Source organism: Anabrus simplex, chromosome 1, assembly GCF_040414725.1.
Source record: "Anabrus simplex isolate iqAnaSimp1 chromosome 1, ASM4041472v1, whole genome shotgun sequence".
NCBI classification, from domain to species: Eukaryota; Metazoa; Arthropoda; class Insecta; order Orthoptera; family Tettigoniidae; genus Anabrus; species Anabrus simplex.
In genome coordinates, this window is record NC_090265.1 from 703334715 (window position 1) to 703352427 (window position 17713).

A 17713-nucleotide genomic window follows, 5' to 3' on the forward strand; every position below is an offset into this window, starting at 1 on the left:
AGTTATTATAAATTTAGCAAAATAAACATGGTATGATAATTGATGCCTATTAAGATTACGTAAAACTGAAGCTGCCTAAAAATATTTTAGAACCTACAGTATTTGACAGCTTATTTAGGCAGCTAAATAGCATTTTAGCACCTAAAAATCCACTATTGCATGTTTCTCTGATGGTGGGAAGTGTAGTGCGTTGTCTGAATAAGAAGCGAAAATGTTGGGACAAATACAAACACCCAGTCCCCGAACCAGAAGCTTAAAATCTCCGATCCCGCCGGGATCGATTCCGTGACCTTCTGAACAGAAGGCCTCGACGCTGACCATTAAGCCAAGAATTCGGACAAAACGATATCATTATTGAGTTTCATTATTTCTATCAGTATTATTATTCAACTTTCGTAGTAGAACAACGCAAACCTAATTATTTACTCCCATTACTCTATCAAGTTTAACATGCAACTTGTGTAGTTTCAATCTTACCCACCGCCGTCTCAATCCTCTTTTAGTGCCTGCTCTATGCCACTAGTTTAGTAGTGTTTAAGAACCTTGAGTTTAAAACAGGAAGGCGCGACTACCAATATTTCTCCAAATCGCCGTAAGAGTGCAGCAGTAGACGCACAATCTTCGCTGTCAGTGTGCGTGTAGCACTGTGTTATTGGTGCACGAATGTGAGTGAAAATCTGGGTTATTTCATACAATGAGCAAACGTGTCTGGTCACTTCCGTTCGTACAAGAGATATGTTGTATAGATCTGTGAAATTAATTAAACATGTTATGCTTATAGATATTTCAAAAGTGATTTTAAGGTGTAGGCACTTGTTTCTTTCCGTTTGTGCAAGGTATATTTTTTGTAGAACTGAAACTTTAGATTCTTTCCCCCAAATATTCAACTCTTGTGTACCATTTTGCCAATCTAAGCAAGGTGGTTCGCAACCAGAAACGATACGACTTCATATCCTCAGATTACTCTCGCATCTGTGCCTTTACACCTTATTTCAGAAGGTGATAGAGCTTCCACGGCTCAGGCGGCAGCGCACCGGCCTCTCACCGCTGGGTTCCGTCGTTCAAATCCCGGTCACTGCATGTGAGATTTGTGCTGGACAAAGCGGAGACGCGGCAGGTTTTCCTCCGGAAACTCCGGTTTTTCCTATCATATTTCATTCCAGCAACACTCTCGAATATAATTTCATTTTATCTGTCATGCATTAATCATTGCCTCGGAGGAGTGCGACAGTCTTCGGCAGCCGGCACAATTCCTATCCTCGCCGCTAGATGGGGCTTCATTCATTCCATCCATGACCCGGACGAATGACTGGAAACAGGTTGCGGATTTATTTTTCAGAAGGTGATTAAAGCCGTGGAGGATAGTGGATTCCTTGTGATAAGAACTGTGACGGACAATCACAAAACAAACGTCTTCATGTTTAGACATTTTGGACAACCTCAGATATCCAGACGATAATATTCCAATAAAACTAGAAACAGGAAATAAAATCCTAATTTTCGGGTACTTGGTTCGTGTTGTTGAAGAGAGGATGGAGTGTGACATTTATGTCAGCAACATCTCACTGCCTAGAGCTTCGACGCCGCTAAATGGAACTGATTATGCATGAGGACAGAGGAGGAGTTCGATACCCAAAACCTTGTTTTGTTGCTCTGGTGAAGCATCTGTAAGAGTTCGTTTAAGCTGCTGTGCCCTATTGTCGAAGTCCTTCAAACGTACGAGCATAATACGAGGACTTGGGACGTCTTCCCTTTGAAAATGTGTTTTGTTACAGTGTGAGGTCAAAGAACATCAGCAAACTGTTAGTGATATTATCCTCACCAAGTTCGTAAGACCTCTATTAACTGATATTGCGTTGGCAAGAACACAAAAAGTACGGTACCACTCCAAGCCTTCGTCCAGGAAAATCTTTAAATTGTGCTTGAAGAGGCCAACTGCGATTTTATACAGGTAATATTCCGATATTTAATATTACTGTTGTAATTTACCAGTTTCAGAGAACATATGACCATACTCATACTGCATAGTGCTTTGTAGGCTGTCGTCATTTGGAACATTGTGCGTCTATGCCTGACATCTAGCGGAGAAATTTTGTCGCAGCCTAGTCGCAAAAAGCCTCGCATATTTTAGAGCAGGCAGTATAGGAGGATCGAGACAGCGGTGATCTTACCACCTGACTTTTAAGGTCGGGCCGCCAGGTGCGCCACTGTCAATATGTCTCGCAATATAGTACAGGAGAATGCGGAAGTGTCCAGTATTGTCTTTAGTGTACTGTATTTGGTTATTTGGATGAACTAGAAAGAAAACTGAAGTAACCAAGGAACAAAAAGTGCTGCCTATTTGAATGTGGCGGCGAAGTTGATAACTAAACACCGCATGAAGTTTAAATCCTTTTTTAAAACCCGCCAAAAGAGGACATTTTTCAAGTTATTCGGAAATCTGGCCGAACGCTTTTCGTGCTATTAAAAAGAGGATATGTCCGAGAAAAAGAGGACATATGGCCAAGGGCGCCCATGCCCGGGGGCAATGGGGGGCCGCAGCCCCCTCTAGCTCTCACGGAAAGGCAAAAATCTAATGTAGTCAGGTGTTTTTCTTTCAAGAAAATGATTTAAAAATCGGCATTACGTAGACGTGGTAGTAATGCCCACCCCCCACCACCACCACCAAGAGGAAGAGGATACCGTGGGTGTAATTCTACCGCCATTCATCTTCCAAAATACTACATACCCCCAGGTGTAGGCCCCCCCCCCTACAAACTGCCATATGGGCGTCCATGCATATGGCATCCCTATCCTAAACTTCAACACTCGGTAGCTGATTCGCCTATGATTTCCACCATTTTGATTTTGATATTATGGTTTGAGATATCGTACTGTAGTTGGTCCTGGCCGAAGCAATCTAGGAATGCAATGACTATCATTGTTGAATTATTAAAATCTGCAGATAAAAATGATTAAAACAGTGTGCATATTTACTTGCATATTTTCTTCTTCGAATCTCCAGCCTGCTTATCGGGAAGTTTAAGTTTGAAGACGGGCATATTTGGTGCTTCAAATGTAACTTGGTTCCCATCGGCATAGGAAACTTTTATAAGAACCATCTGGGGATGCTGACGAGCTGTTTTCATATTGCCCGATTCTTCACTGAATACTATGAAAAATCTGAAATCAAGAGAAAATTAAAACAAATATTGCAATGTATTTTGGTCTAGAATTCTGACCAAAAGTCGTCCGATAAAAATACTCTACCTGTCGCGTATTTTCAGAGGATGATCATCAGTTGTCTTTAGCCCAAGATCAGTGCAGTCTGCCTTTACCAGTTCCACAACTTGCCCGGATTTCAAGGGGTATATAAATATTTTAGTAATTTCCCCGACGGGGCGCCACTTGCTGGGTTTACGCTGCTTCTTTGCACGTTGCTGCCGTCTTGCGACGACTACTGCGCCTATTACAATCAATATGGCTGTTGCAGCGCTCGTCAAGGTTATGGCTGCAGTTCGCGTGAGGTTAAAATTTCCAGACATCGTACCTGCAGTCACAACGTTAACCATCATTACATACAATTACGTAGAAAGGATTCATTGTCAACATATGTTTAGCTGTTACAGCTTAAATAATCCAACAAATGCACTGTCTTTTGATTCTAGTGAACATGTTTATTGATTATATGGGGTTACGTCCCTGGTCCCTTGATCGAAACGGAAACTAAAAAGAAGAAATTGCTCGCCAAATAATGTAGGCTAAACATAAAATTCTAACTGGCTGATGTGTTCTATGTTAGTCCTAATTGTACTCAAACTTTATACCGGTACGTTATTACTTGTGTCCTTTGGCGGCCAACTAGTTTATAAGAAGTTAAACATATTACAGTAGGGCCTACGTATTATATACATAGCCTACTCTCCAGTCAATATGCTGGTCAGCTCAAGTACAATAAATTAACTTACCTGAAGGATTCAACGTATTTTCCCCGACTTCTACTTATTCTCTTTGTTCTACCTCGCTTGCTATCGTGAGAACTGTTCGTTATGAGCTTACGCTTACTTCGCGACTTTTAAGAATTCAAAGAAATCTCGGACTAAATTGCATGTATTGTTCTCGGTGCATGAGCATTTGTAACTACTTTGCAAAGAGAGATAAGAATCCTCTCGTAGAAATATGTGGTGTATGTTAAAACTGATAAAGCTAGTTTAATGTCAATAAGGTTATCTTTGAAATAGAGGAATAACCCAACAGTAATACATTGTAACATAGTCAAGAATATGTTCAGGATGCCTTTTAAATTAGAAAGGACTTAAAGTTGATCCGAATTTTAGAGGATCGAACCGTTATCTCATATTGAATTTATCATCAAGTGCATTGTTTTGAACAGATTTATATTTACATACAGCAGTACAATACAATGAATGAACTGTTCTTTGGTATAGGGTGGGAATATTTCAAGGCAGTTTCTTGCACTGTTTAACACTAGATCAATTTACAAAACCTAATCTGAATTTTGCTTATTGCAGGCAGGCCTTTAAAATGGATATATTAGTCATGACCTTTCATTTTTCATTTGCAATACATGCTCTATTTACAATCAAAACCCACAAGAACCCCTTAAGCAACATCAGGACTTGATCCTAAGGGCTGTGTCAGCTCGGGATTTCCAATGCTGGATTATTCTTCAAGTTGATCCTGACCAACGATGTGTCCTCGGAGTTCCCTTTTGAATCCTTTCATTTCTAACCTATCTTTAATTTTTACTATGGTTAGTTCTGGTTGGTAGGCCTATTAGATTTAGGAGGCCTGGGATGTCTTTGACTTTCACATCAGGGGACTCTCAATTTTTGAACATGAAGTGATAATTACAGGACCACAGCTGTGCCTTTCTTCCAGTACCTTGTTTAGGGTGCTCCCTTTCATTTCATCCTTCTTATTGGACTTCCTGTTGTCAGCTCTTGTTCTTCTCTATCCCCAGTAGTATTAGGTTTGTGGCACCTGAGAAGTATTCCATTCTCCTGCTTCCAGGGCCCTTCCACTTTACCTAATACCATCATATTTTGAAAGCTCGCTCTGTGGATCGGTGATAGAGTTTCAGCCCACCATCAACTGTTGATGGGGGGGCATAATATGGATCCAAGGTATCCCCTACCTGTTGTAAGAGATTACTAAAAAAGGAACTTGGATGCTCTGACCTCTGACCTTGGGAGCATGGGATGGTGACCATCAGACCCATAGCTGAGTAGGACATAGCTTCCATTCAATCAATCAATCACCACTGATCTGCATTTAGGGCAGTCGACCAGGTGGCAGATACCCTAACTGTTGTTTTTATAGCCTTTTCTTAAATTATTGCAAACTAATTGGAAATTTATTGAACATCTCTCTTTGTAAGTTATTCCAATCCCTAACTCCCCTTCCTATAAATGAATATTTGTTGCAATTTGTCCTCTTGAATTCCAACTTTATCTTCATATTGTGATCTTTCCTACTTTTAAAGAACTCACTCAAACTTCTTCATTTACTAATGTCATTCCACGCCATCTCTTCACTGACAGCTCGGAACATACCACTTAGTACAATTTACGAACTTCATCATACCACTTAGTCGAGCAGCTCGTCTCCTTTCTCCCAGATCTTCTCAGTCCAAACTTGGCAACATTTTTGTAATGCTACTCTTTTGTCAGAAATCAACCAGAACAAATAGAGATGCTTTTCTTTGGATTTTTTCCAGTTCTTGAATCAAGTAATCCTGGTGAGCATCCCATGCACTGGAACCATACTCTATTTAGGGTCTTAACAGAGACTTAGGCCTATATGCCCTCTCCTTTATATCCTTACTATAACCCCTAAATACCCTCATAACCATGTGCAGAGATCTGTACCCTTTATTTACAACCCATTTATGTGATTACCGCAATGAACATCTTTCTTTATATTAACACCTAAGTACTTACAAGGATCTCCAAAAGGTACTTTCACCATATCAACGCAGTAATCAAAACTAAGAAGACTTTTCCTATTCGTGAAACTCACAACCTGACTTTTAACACCATTTATCATCATACCATTGCCTACTGTCCATCTCATAACATTATTGAGGTCATTTTGCAGTTTCTTACAACCTTGTAACTTACGGTATTTATTACTCTGTGAAGAATAACATCATCCACAAAATGCCTTATCTCTGATTTCACTTTTTTACTTATATCATTTATCGTCGTCATCATCGTCTTACTCATATCATTTATATATGTAAGAAAACATAAAGGTCCAATAATACTTTTCCCCCTGTGAGTGGGGGCAGTAGAATAGGACCCACGGTATCCCTTGCCTGTCGCAAGAGGTGACTAAAATGGGCCCCAGGGGCTCTGAACTTTGGAGAGTGAGTTGGCGACCATAAGGATGTTAGCAGAGTCCTGGCATTGCTTCTACTTACTTGTGCCAGGCTCCTCACTTTCATCTATCCTATCCCATCTCCCTTCGTCAACATTTGTTTTCTTTCTGACCCCGACGGTATTAGAGCATTCGAGGCTTGGGGCGTCCTTCATTTTTGTAGCCCTTGTTTTTTGTTGGCCGATACCTTCTTTTTTCAAAGTGGCAGCAGATCCCTTCCATTTTCTCTCTCTGATTAGTGTTATATAGAAGATAGTTGCTTAGTTGTACTTCCTCTTAAAACAATAATCACCACCACCTCTAATAATACTGCCTTGCATACCCTTCTTCTTAATCACTACAAGATCAGACAATGAGTCACTTACTCTAATTCTCAGAGTTCTGTTTTCTGGAAGTTTAGTCACCCATTCAGTCACTCCTTTATCTACTTCAATAGCCTTCATTTTCATCTATAGTCTTCCATGATCTACCCTATCAAAACAGACAGTGATACAGTCCATTTGATCTCCTGAATCTACTGTAAAATGTATGCTATATGGTGCTGGAATTCCTGGAATGACCTTTCCTAAACTTGAACTTCTTTCTATCAAACCAGTTAGTAATTTCACAAACACATCTATATAATCAGAATGCACACAGGCCTCAATCAATTTATCAATCAATCACCAATTATCTGCATTTAGGGCTGTCATCTAGGTGGCAGATTTCCTATCGGTTATTTACCTAGACTTTTCTTAAATATTTTCAAAGAACTTTGAAATTTATTGAACATTTCCCTTGATAAATTATTCCAATCCCTTATTCCTCATCCTATAAATTAATATTTGCCCCAATTTTTCTCCTGAATTCCATCTTTATTTTTCCTACTCTGAAAAGCTCCACTGAAGCTCGGAACATACCGCTTATTGGAACAGCTCATCTCCTTACAAGTCTTCCCAGCCCAAAGTTTGCAACATTTTCATAATGCTACTCTTATGTTGGAAATCACCAAGAACAAATCTTGCTGCTTGCCTTTGGATCTTGCTTGTTATAAGAGGCTACTAAAAGAGACGACTGGGTGAGTTGGCCATGTGGTAAGAGGCGCACAGCTGTGAGCTCGCTTGCTCGAGATAGTGGGTTCGAACCCTACTGTCGGCAGCCCTGATGATGATTTTCCGTGGTTTCCCATTTTCACACCAGGAAAATGCTGGGGCTGTACCTTAATTAAGGCCACGGCCGCTTCCTTCCCATTCCTAGGCCTTTCCTGTCCCATCATCGCCATAAGACCTATCTGTGTCAGTGCAATGTAAAGCAAAAAAAAAAAGGGAGACTACAGGGGCTCTAACCTCAGGAGTGTAGATTGATGACAACATGGCATCTAGTTGAGTCTTATATTGAACTGACATTGCTTCCACTTAGTTGTGCCATTCTCCTCACTTACTTTTTATCTGACCTCTGTCAATCACCTTTTGTTCCATCCAACCCCAAAGGTATTCATTTATTAAATATAATGACAGTTTCAACCCTATCGTACATTAGTATATTAGGGTTATAGTTTTGATGAAGTGTTTTTCTATTTTTTATTGGGCCTTGACACAAAATTAGGAAACTAAATTCTTGAAGACGTGGTGAATGAACTTAAGGAACTGTTTGTAGCAGCAGGATTTTCTAAATAGATGGTATAATGGCTTTGAAAGTTCCACATTACAATTGTTTAGGTGACACTCAAGTTTGAATCTTGTTCTTCCAAACATGGCACAGTCGAACAGTAAATGTTCCACCGTTTGTGACCCAGCTCGATAGCCGCAGTCGCTTACGTGCGGTCATTATCCATTAATCGGGAGATAGTGAGTTCAAACCCCACTGTCGGCAACCCTGAAGATGGTTTTCCGTGGTTTCCCATTTTCACACCAGGCAAATGTTGGGGCTGTACCTTAATTAAAGCCACGGCCGCTTCCTTCCCATTCCTAGGCCTTTTCTGTCCCATCATCACTGTAAGACCTATCTGTGTCGGTGCGACCTAAAGCAAATAGCCACCGTTTGTGAAGATCCACAAAAGCACAAGTAATCACCTGCAGTATTAATTTTGAAACGTTCAAAGTAGTACTTAAACTTTCCATGTCTGGAGAGAAACTGAGTGAGAATGAATTCGGGCTCTAATGTTTTGCACTGGAGTCCGCTATATATGGCTGTCAGAAAATAATTTTCTTTTGACAGACCCTTTTGTACTTATGTCCATATGTTGTTTCACTGTCTTATTAGATGTGTTCTGAATTGTGGTTTTGTGTAGCTTGGGGGTGATTTGTTGTAGGTGATTTCTATGTTGGATGAAGAGGCTGCTTTTGTGAGTATGTGTGCCTTTTCATTTCCAGGAGAACCAGCGTGTCCTCGGATCCAGGAAGGAGCACTGCTGTGCTCTAGATCTTATAGTAGCAGCTATCAGATTGACATTGTGGTTGTCATTGATTGTGTTCAACGCAGTCTGCGAGTCACTTAGTATCCAAGCGCTACTGCTGTTATGTTCACACCACTCCATAGCAGACTTGATGCCCCATAGCTTGGACTGAGATACTGGACAACTGGATTAGGATTGTCAAGACTAGGGAGCTTTTCATTTTCACGCCCTTTCTGTTGTTCCCGTCCTTTTATCAATACATTTATTCTTCATTATTTCCTGTTTAGAATTAAGAGATGGTGGTTTTCTAATTGTACTTCCTCTTAAAACATTAGCATGTTTCCTGCATCACCACCACCGTCTTAATACTTGTTTCTTTTCCAGGAATAACCATTTACTGGAGGTCAAATGGAACTGATACAATTCCAGAATGGAGTGGAGCAGGGGCAGAATCAAAGTGACGTAGAACAGCTACAGTGTCAGAATGAAGTAAAGATAGAGTGTAAGAGAGAAGAGGAACAGGAGGAATGTCTGACTGAAGTGAAGATAGAGTACCAGGATGATGTGCAGTTACAATATACAAATGACATATTGAGACCATCTTTCCTAGGAAAGTTAAGATCTAAATCAGATCATAAATGTACTCATCCTGGTTGTAGTGCTGTATTTAGTAGGCCAAACAGACTGAAGGCACATCTGAATGTTCATAGTGGAGAAGTAAGTATAGCCAGATCAATAAGAAGTTGTTAATGAATTTGTCTTCCTTTACCCCCCTACTAGTGATGAGCTTGAGCCCAGCTCAAGGTGCTCGAACAGATTATGTCAGAGTTTGAACAATTTTGAGTTTTGCTCAAGCTTTTGTGCACGCTGCAACCTAGCGCCTCGCTCTTACTAACACCCAGAGAACTTGTGAATGATGTGCCGAAAGTTTTAGCAGAGTGTGAGAAAAAATTTATTTGCAAAACAACAGTTACAACTTTTCAAAATACTCTCCATTAGCACGTATACATTTTTTACATTATCTGAAACCACTTAGAAAACGTCTCATTCCAAGCTTCTTTCGGGATGTCAAGGAGGAGGAGGTAGTGTTTCACGTTAGTACCAACAACATATTGTATTGTTTCTGGAATGCTGACGTTCAGTTAGGTAACGGAAATTCAATTCCGACTACCTATGCAGGGGCACCACGAGCAGGAATCAGCTTCACCCCCACGGCCAGTATGGTAGTGCCATCTTCACCAAACCAGATCTTACGATTCTTACGACTTCCATCACAGAACAAAATAATGTTGAAATAATTACTGTAGAAGTTAGTAACCTTGTAATTTCCTCTGTTTACAAGCCTCCCAATGAGGTATTCTCATTTAATCCTCCTGCTAATTTCAGCAGTCGGAAACCATATGTTATTGTTGGTGATTTCAATAGTCATAGCACTGTTTGGGGCTATTCTCAAGATGATTCAAATGGAAATGCTGTACTAGAGTGGGCAGAACTGCATCGACTATCCTTGATCCATGATAATAAACTTCCTCCATCTTTTAATAGTGGTAGATGGCTACGTGGATATAACCCTGATCTTATTTTTATGAGTGAGAAATTAGCTACACCGTGCACTTCAGGCGAAGGTATAATTTCAAGAAGGCAGACTGGCAAAAATTCACCACAATGCTTGATGAGAGGATTACAAAAATTGATCCCATTCCAGAGGCATATGAAGAGTTCTTGGAAGTCATCCAGTATTGCTCCAGAAAAGCTATTCCTAGAGGATGTAGGACCAGTTACATTCAAGATCTTACCTCTGAAACATCCACTTTGCTGAAGGAATATCAAGACCTTTTAAAAAAAGATCCTTTCAGTGACGAAACTATCCACAGCGGAGAGCGTGTTATTTCCTCCATTTCAGAATCCAAACGTAACCAATGGATTAAATTAATGGAAGAGCTGCATATGGGAAGAAACAGTTACAATGCGTGGAGGTTACTTAGACACCTCAGTAATGATACAACTAAGACCTTAGTACATACAGTAGTAACGTTTCTGCAAATCAAATAGCTAGCCAGCTCGTGGAGAGCGACAAATCAAATAAAGCTGGGAGAGGATCAAAACAAAAGGAAGAAAAGCCGACTAATCAGGAAATCAGCATTCTCTCTAACCGGTTTGCTATGGAAGATCTACATAGAGCACTGAATAAATGCAAAATGGTAAGGCGACAGGTCTTGATGACATTTGTATTGAACAACTCAAAAGATTTGGCCCTGTCAGTAAGCAATGGCTCTTGGACTTATTCAACAACTGCATCAAATATTGCAAAATTCCTAAACTGTGGAGAAAAGCAAGAGTTATAGCAATACTTAAACCTGGCAAGAATGCAAGTGATCTGAAGAACTACTGATTAATCTCTTTCTTGTGCCATTTATACAAACTCTTAGAAAGAATGATTCTGGACAGACTATCTGAAGTGATAAACCCATTACTCATACCAGAACAAGCTGGCTTTCGACCAGGGATAAGTTGTACTTCCCAAGTACTGCACCTCACACAATACATCGAAGATGGCTATGAAAACAACAAAGTCACTGGAGTAGTTTTTGTTGACTTGACATCAGCCTACGATACAGTTAATCACCATATACTGCTTCGTAAAGTGTACAGTATAACTAAGGACTATAAACTCACCCAAATGATTGAGTGCTTTCTTCAGAACAGAAGGTATTTTGTTGAATTCCAAGGCCAGAGGAGTAGATGAACTTAAAGAACGGCTTTCCACAAGGGAGTGTGCTAGCTCCTATACTCTTCAACATCTACACCAATGATCAGCCTCGCCCACAAGGGACAAAGAGCTTTATTTATGCAGATGATGTCGCTCTGGCAGCTCAAGAGGAAACGTTTGAACTTGCTGAAGAGAAGCTCTCCCATGCTCTACAAATTCTAAGTGGTTACTACCAAGAGAACCAACTAAAGCCAAACCCATCATAAACACAAGTCTGTGCTTTCCACCTGAAAAATCAACAGACAGCAAGAAAATTGCAAGTGATTTGGGAAGGTAAAATATTAGAACACTGCTTCACTCCCAAATACAGTTGAAAATGCTTTATACGTAACTCTGTTCTGCGTAATTCGTATTTGTACGTAATTTCCTTTAGGTCCCACCAAAATGTAATTTAAAAGCTTGTTGATTAAACCTTATTTATACGTAATCCGTTTATACATAATTCGCTGTTTTACGTATTAAGTGTCATTGAAATATAACTGAGTTGTGCGTAATTGTAATGAACACGTGCTTTTTTTAAAAGAAACGACTGTACTTGCAACGTTTTCTCTTTGTCGGCATACGCGGAAGTAAGACGGTCGGGTTTTGGTGCTGAAACAGAAAACAAAGAGTTTCGCCGAGTGACATTGTTGACCCTTACTTACTGGCGTCTTAACAAAGGCCAACCAAGCGAGTCCCCTTCGCTCTCCATCTCGCTCCTCCTCTACCTTCACAATGCCGCCAAAGATTAAGATACATTACAAGCAAGGTGGGTGGTTTCGGTGTGGAAACAAAAGAAAATACAGTAAATTTGTTTGAATATGAGAATTTCTTTCGTGGGTACAACGGAGAAGTAAAATGTCCACGGTGCCGGTATCTGCTGTTTAGTGTTGAACAGTCGTTTTGTTATTCAGTTGCTTTTGATTAGCCATGGAGAACAGGAAAAGTTATACCCTAGATGAAAAAGTAAAATGTATACGAGAAGTGGACACTAATCCACACCAAACAAAAACTGAAACTGCTTCAGACTTAAGGATTGCTCCGGAAGGTACGTAGATTTGGAGAAAGCATTTTTCACAGTGTTCCAGCATAAGCGGGCTGCTGCTCTATGAATTAATGGTGACATGCTGAAGGCAAAGGCATTAGGTTTAGCTAAAGTGATGAGTATCACTGCTGATTTCAGGGCTTCATCAGGATGGTTGCAAGGATTTAAAGATCGTCATGGAATCACAGGGAGAACAATTTGCAGTGACTCAAAAGCTGTGAATGATATCATGGTGCAACACTGGAAAGAAGAGGTTCTGCCGGGTATTGTAAGCGATTATCAGCCTCCAAACAACTATAATTGTGATGATACTGGCCTGTTCTACAATCTTCTTCCTAATAAAACATTAGCTGAAAAGGGTGCCCATGCCATGGAGGGAAGAAAAGTAAAATTCGTGTAACAGTACTTCTTGCCACCAATGCAGATGGATCTGACAAACTTCCTCCACTGGTGACAGGAAAATCAAAGAATCCGAGGTGTTTTAAGGGTGCGAAAACAAAACCTACGGAATTTGAATCCAACAGAAATTCTTGGATGACTGTACTTCTAATGGAACAGTGGTTGAAAAAAACTGGACATTAAAATGAAAAAGAAACAGAAGAAGATCCTTCTTCTTATGGATCGATGTGCAGCACATCCACCTCAAATCATTCTGGAGAATATCAGAGGAGAATTTTTCCCTTTTAACTGCACCAGTGTTCTACAACCGCTTGATTTGGGCATCATTGCAAATTTCAAAGTACATTCAATTCTTAATAACACTGTGTGATGCAGGAAATGAACCTCTCTCCATTCATTTGCTACAAGCCATGGACTTTATTTCGGCTGCCTGGAAGCAGGTGTCATCGTCCACAATCAGCAACTGTTTCTGCAAAGCTGGTGTTTTACTAGAAGAGGCTGCCTCTAATGGTGATTATGGGGACGAAGTTTTGTCTGGCAATGAGCTAACGCTACCGGAGGGTGTAGAATTCGACATTTTGTGCATTTCGATAATAATCTGGCTGTATGTGGAGAACAACCTGATGAAGAGATTATTGCTCACGTATGCCAACAACGCGGTGGTGAAAGACCAGCTACAAGCGATCGTGACAGTGATGGAGATGGAGATAACAACTTCAGTCTTGAAACACCTGAACTTAGTGAAGTGTTAAGTACAATCAATGTGTGTAAGCATTACATCAGTGCGAAAAGTTGTAGTGAAAATGCTTTGAATTCATTACTAAGTTTGCAAAAGGGGGTTTATACTCTCAATGCAAGAAAAGTGGAGCAAGCGAAACTATCTGATTTGTTTAAGGCTGGACCAAGTTCAAAATAATATTTTCTGTCTTAATATATTTATTATTTGCAAGGATTTACACATGTAGGCCTATTCCAGTGGTTTCTTAGTAAATATGTAATGAACTGTGTAAGTCTGATTTCTAAGTAATTCTGAGTTACAAGTAGTTTTTTCTCTTCCCCTTGAAATATGTATAAGTCAGGTTCAACTGCATCTAGGAGTAACACTTGACCGAGCACCAACCTATAGAACACACTGTCTGAACATCAAAAGAAAGGTATTTGCAAGGAACAATATTATCCAGAAATTATCGGGTTCAACCTGGGGGGGGGGCATCCTCTCCTTTTAAGAACTTCAGCAATAGCTCTCTGTTATTCAGCAGCAGAATACACCTGCCCTGTCTGGTGTAGATCTAGTCATGCTAATCAAGTGGATGTTGCCTTAAATGAGATCTGCAGACTCATTACAGGATGTTTGAGATCTACACCACTTGATAAAGTTTATTGTCTAGTAGGTATCCCACCTCCAGATATTCGCCATGAGTGTGCATCCAGACTGGAGAAATCTGAAGCACTGAACCTGATGACCCATAATTTATGTGGGTACCAACCAGCAACCCAACGGCTCAAGTCAAGGAAAAGCTTTCTCCATACTCCATACAACTGAAAGCCTCACTGAACCGCCATCGAATTTCAGAGTGAATTCATGGCGTTCCAGATCCAGCCACCTTACAGAATCAATGACGCCTTCTGAAAGACTTCCTTCAGGCCACGAGCAGAGCTGGTCAACATGGAAGACGCTCAACAGGTTGCATTCAGGAGCTGGAAGAACAAAGACCAACATGAGAAAGTAGGGTTTTGTCTGTGACTCCGCTCTATGTGAATGTGGTGAAGAACAGACAATGAGCCATCTTCTTGTTTGTAACTTGTGTCCAACTACTTGCTCTCTCCAGAATGTGATGGATGCTACCAAGGAAGCATGTGAATTAGCCGCTTATTGGTCACACCACATTTAATTCAATTTGTATTTATGTAGAGCTTAATCACAGCATTTCCTGCCATCATCAGAAATAATTAATGGTTATAGTACCAGATTTGTTATTGTCCTGATATTATTGTAAGATATAATGTATGTTTCTGACATGATTAAATAAACCAACAATGTAAGGCAAGCAGATATAAGTACCAACATAGTTGGGGATGTGTGGGATCTGCAGCACAGGTGAATTTAAAGAAGCGGAGATTGTTATCAGTGGAATGCTGTGTAGGAGGGATACTGACTGGAAGGTGATTGGGGATTTAAATGAGATTATGGAGTGGGTATGTGGGAAACTGGGAGTGAGATTTCTAGATCCTAATGGGTGGGTAGGAGATAGGGATCTGTGCTCAGATGGCCTTCACTTAAACCGCAATGGTGTGTATAAGTTAAGAAATTTGTTTAGAAGGGTTATAGGGAGGTACATTCAGAGAAACGAGGTGGTCTAGGGAGCCGTGATAAGAGTACAGGGATCTGGAAGTCAAGTAGGGATGACATAAAAATGTTAGTGTTGAACTATAGAAGTATTGTAAAGAAAGGAATAGAATTAAGTAATTTAATAGATATAAACTTACCAGATATTGTAATAGGAGTTGAATCATGGCTGAAAAATGATATAATTGATGCAGAAATTTTCTCACAGAACTGGAGTGTGTATCGTAGAGATAGGATAGGAGTGGTAGGAGGGGGAGTATTCATTCTGGTGAAGGAAGAATTTGTAAGCTACAAAAGTGTTAAAGATGAGAAACATGAAATTCTAGGTGTAAGGCTCATTTCTAAAGATAATAGGCAACTTGATGTCTTTGGAGTGTACATATCGGGAAAGGGTAGCACTGACGCTGATTTGGAATTATTTGATAAGATAATCAGCTATGTGGGAAATGGTATGGAAAGGAATGTGATTGTAGCGGGAGATCTCAGTTTACCAAATGTCAATTGAAAAGGTAATGCGAACGACAGGAAGCATGACCAACAAATGGCAAATAAGTTAATATGGAAACGACAGCTGACGCAGAAAGTGATGGAACCAACTAGAAGGAAGAATATCTTGGACGTTGTGCTGGTAAAATCAGATGAGCTGTATAGAGAAACCGAAGTAATAGATGGTATCAGCTACACAACGCTCTTTTTGTTGTAGTTAAAAAATAAATGTGATAGAAAGGAAGGTCTTAAAAGTAGGACTATTAGGCAGTACCATATGGCTGATATAGATGTTGATTCCCATAGGGAATCTGAAATATTTGTCACTGATGAGCCCAACCTAGCACACGAGGGCGAAACGCTGGCAACCGGGAATGAGTTGGCTGGAAAATTTATAATGTCCAATAACGGACCATATATATTGGTAGTACCATATAGCGCTGAGCTGAGTGGCTCAGACGGTTGAGGCGCTGGCCTTTTGACCCCAACTTGGCAGGTTCAATCCTGGCTCAGTCCGGTGGTATTTGAAGGTGCTCAAATACGTCAGCCTCATGTCGGTAGATTTACTGGTACGTAAAAGAACTCCTGCGGGACTAAATTCTGGCACCTCGGCATCTCCGAAAACCGTAAAAGAGTAGTTAGTGGGACGTAAAGCAAATAGCATTATTATTATAGTACCATATGGCTGATAAAACAGGCATGAGGGAGTTTTTAAAAAGTAACTATGATCAGTGGAAAATGGTAAATAAAAATGTAAACAGACTCTGGGATGGATTTAAAGAAATTGTTGAGGAATGTACCTTTAAAGGTGGTAAGGAGTGGTAAAGACCCACCTTATTATAATGGAGAAATAAAGAGACTAAGAAGGAGATGCAGATTAGAAAGAAATAGAGTTAGAAATGGCTGTGGAAGTAAGGAGAAATTGAGAGAGCTTACTAGGAAATCAAATCTAGCAAAGAAGTCGGCTGAGGGTAACATGATGGCAAGCACAATTGGCAGTCATACAAATTTTAGTAAAAAATGGAAACGTATGTATAGGTACTTTAAGGCAGAAATAGGTTCCAAGAAGGACATGCCAGGAATAATTAATGAACAAGGGGAGTGTGTACGCGAGGATCTTCGAAAGGCAGAAGTATTCAGTCAGCAGTATGTAAAGATTGTTGGTTACAGGGATGGTGTCCAGTTAGAGGAGGTCACTAATACTAAAGAATTATTAAAATTTACCTATGATAACGACATTCACAATAAGATACAAACATTGAAAACTAGAAAAGCGGCTGGAATTGATAAGATTTCGGGGGATATACTAAAGACAATCAGTTGGGATATAGTACCATATTTAAAGTACTTATTTGATTAGGTATTGTTTCCATGAAGGTGCTATACCAAATGAATGGAGAGTTGCTGTAGTAGCCGCTGTGTATAAAGGAAAGAGTGATAGACATAAAGCCAAAAATTACAGGCCAGTCAGTTTGACGTGCATTGCATGTAAACTTTGGGATTATATTAGGCACGTTTGCAAAATTAATAACTGGTTCGATAGAAGGCAGTTCGGGTTTAGGAAAGGTTATTCCAGGATTCCTCTCTTAAGAACCTGAGGAACTAGGAAATGCCTCTATGGTCTTAGTTACAATGATGGGGAAATCCAGGCATTCACCTCCCTGTGGTAGAGAGGAGGCAACGAATGTATGTAATGACAATGTTATTACATACAGGCGGCTAACAAATGATGGGACCGAGTGTCTCCCGGTATAAGGAGATCCCTCTGCCAAGTGCCAACACTCTCTTCGTAGGGTGGATGAGCGGGTGGAGGTTCCGGGCACCCTATTGCCCATGGGGTGAGAAATTGCCCCTAAAGGCAGATGAACCTACTGGTTTTGGTCAACGGCATTGAGATGCAGAAGGCAATGGGAAACCACTGCATTATTATCC

At 40.3% G+C, this 17713-nt stretch overlaps 2 protein-coding genes across 4 annotated transcripts in view; both read right to left on the reverse strand.

Moving 5' to 3' along the window:
- The window catches only part of LOC136886891 (mitochondrial amidoxime-reducing component 1), a 97923-nt gene extending 93862 nt beyond the window's left edge, over positions 1-4061 (reverse strand). For 2 of the 3 annotated variants that reach the window (XM_067159746.2, XM_068225152.1), the window contains exons 1-2: positions 3250-3554; positions 2977-3162 (exon numbers count right to left, since the gene is read on the reverse strand). In XM_067159746.2, the coding sequence (XP_067015847.2) occupies positions 2977-3162; positions 3250-3554 (491 nt within the window). Of the gene's footprint in view, positions 1-2976; positions 3163-3249; positions 3555-3947 lie in introns of those variants that run through there. The other variant, XM_068225153.1, reaches the window with a different exon arrangement.
- LOC136857363 (serine/threonine-protein kinase PLK1-like) overlaps positions 1-17713 on the reverse strand; it is a 692893-nt gene that overhangs the window by 530003 nt on the left and 145177 nt on the right. The gene's annotated exons all lie outside the window — the stretch shown is intronic.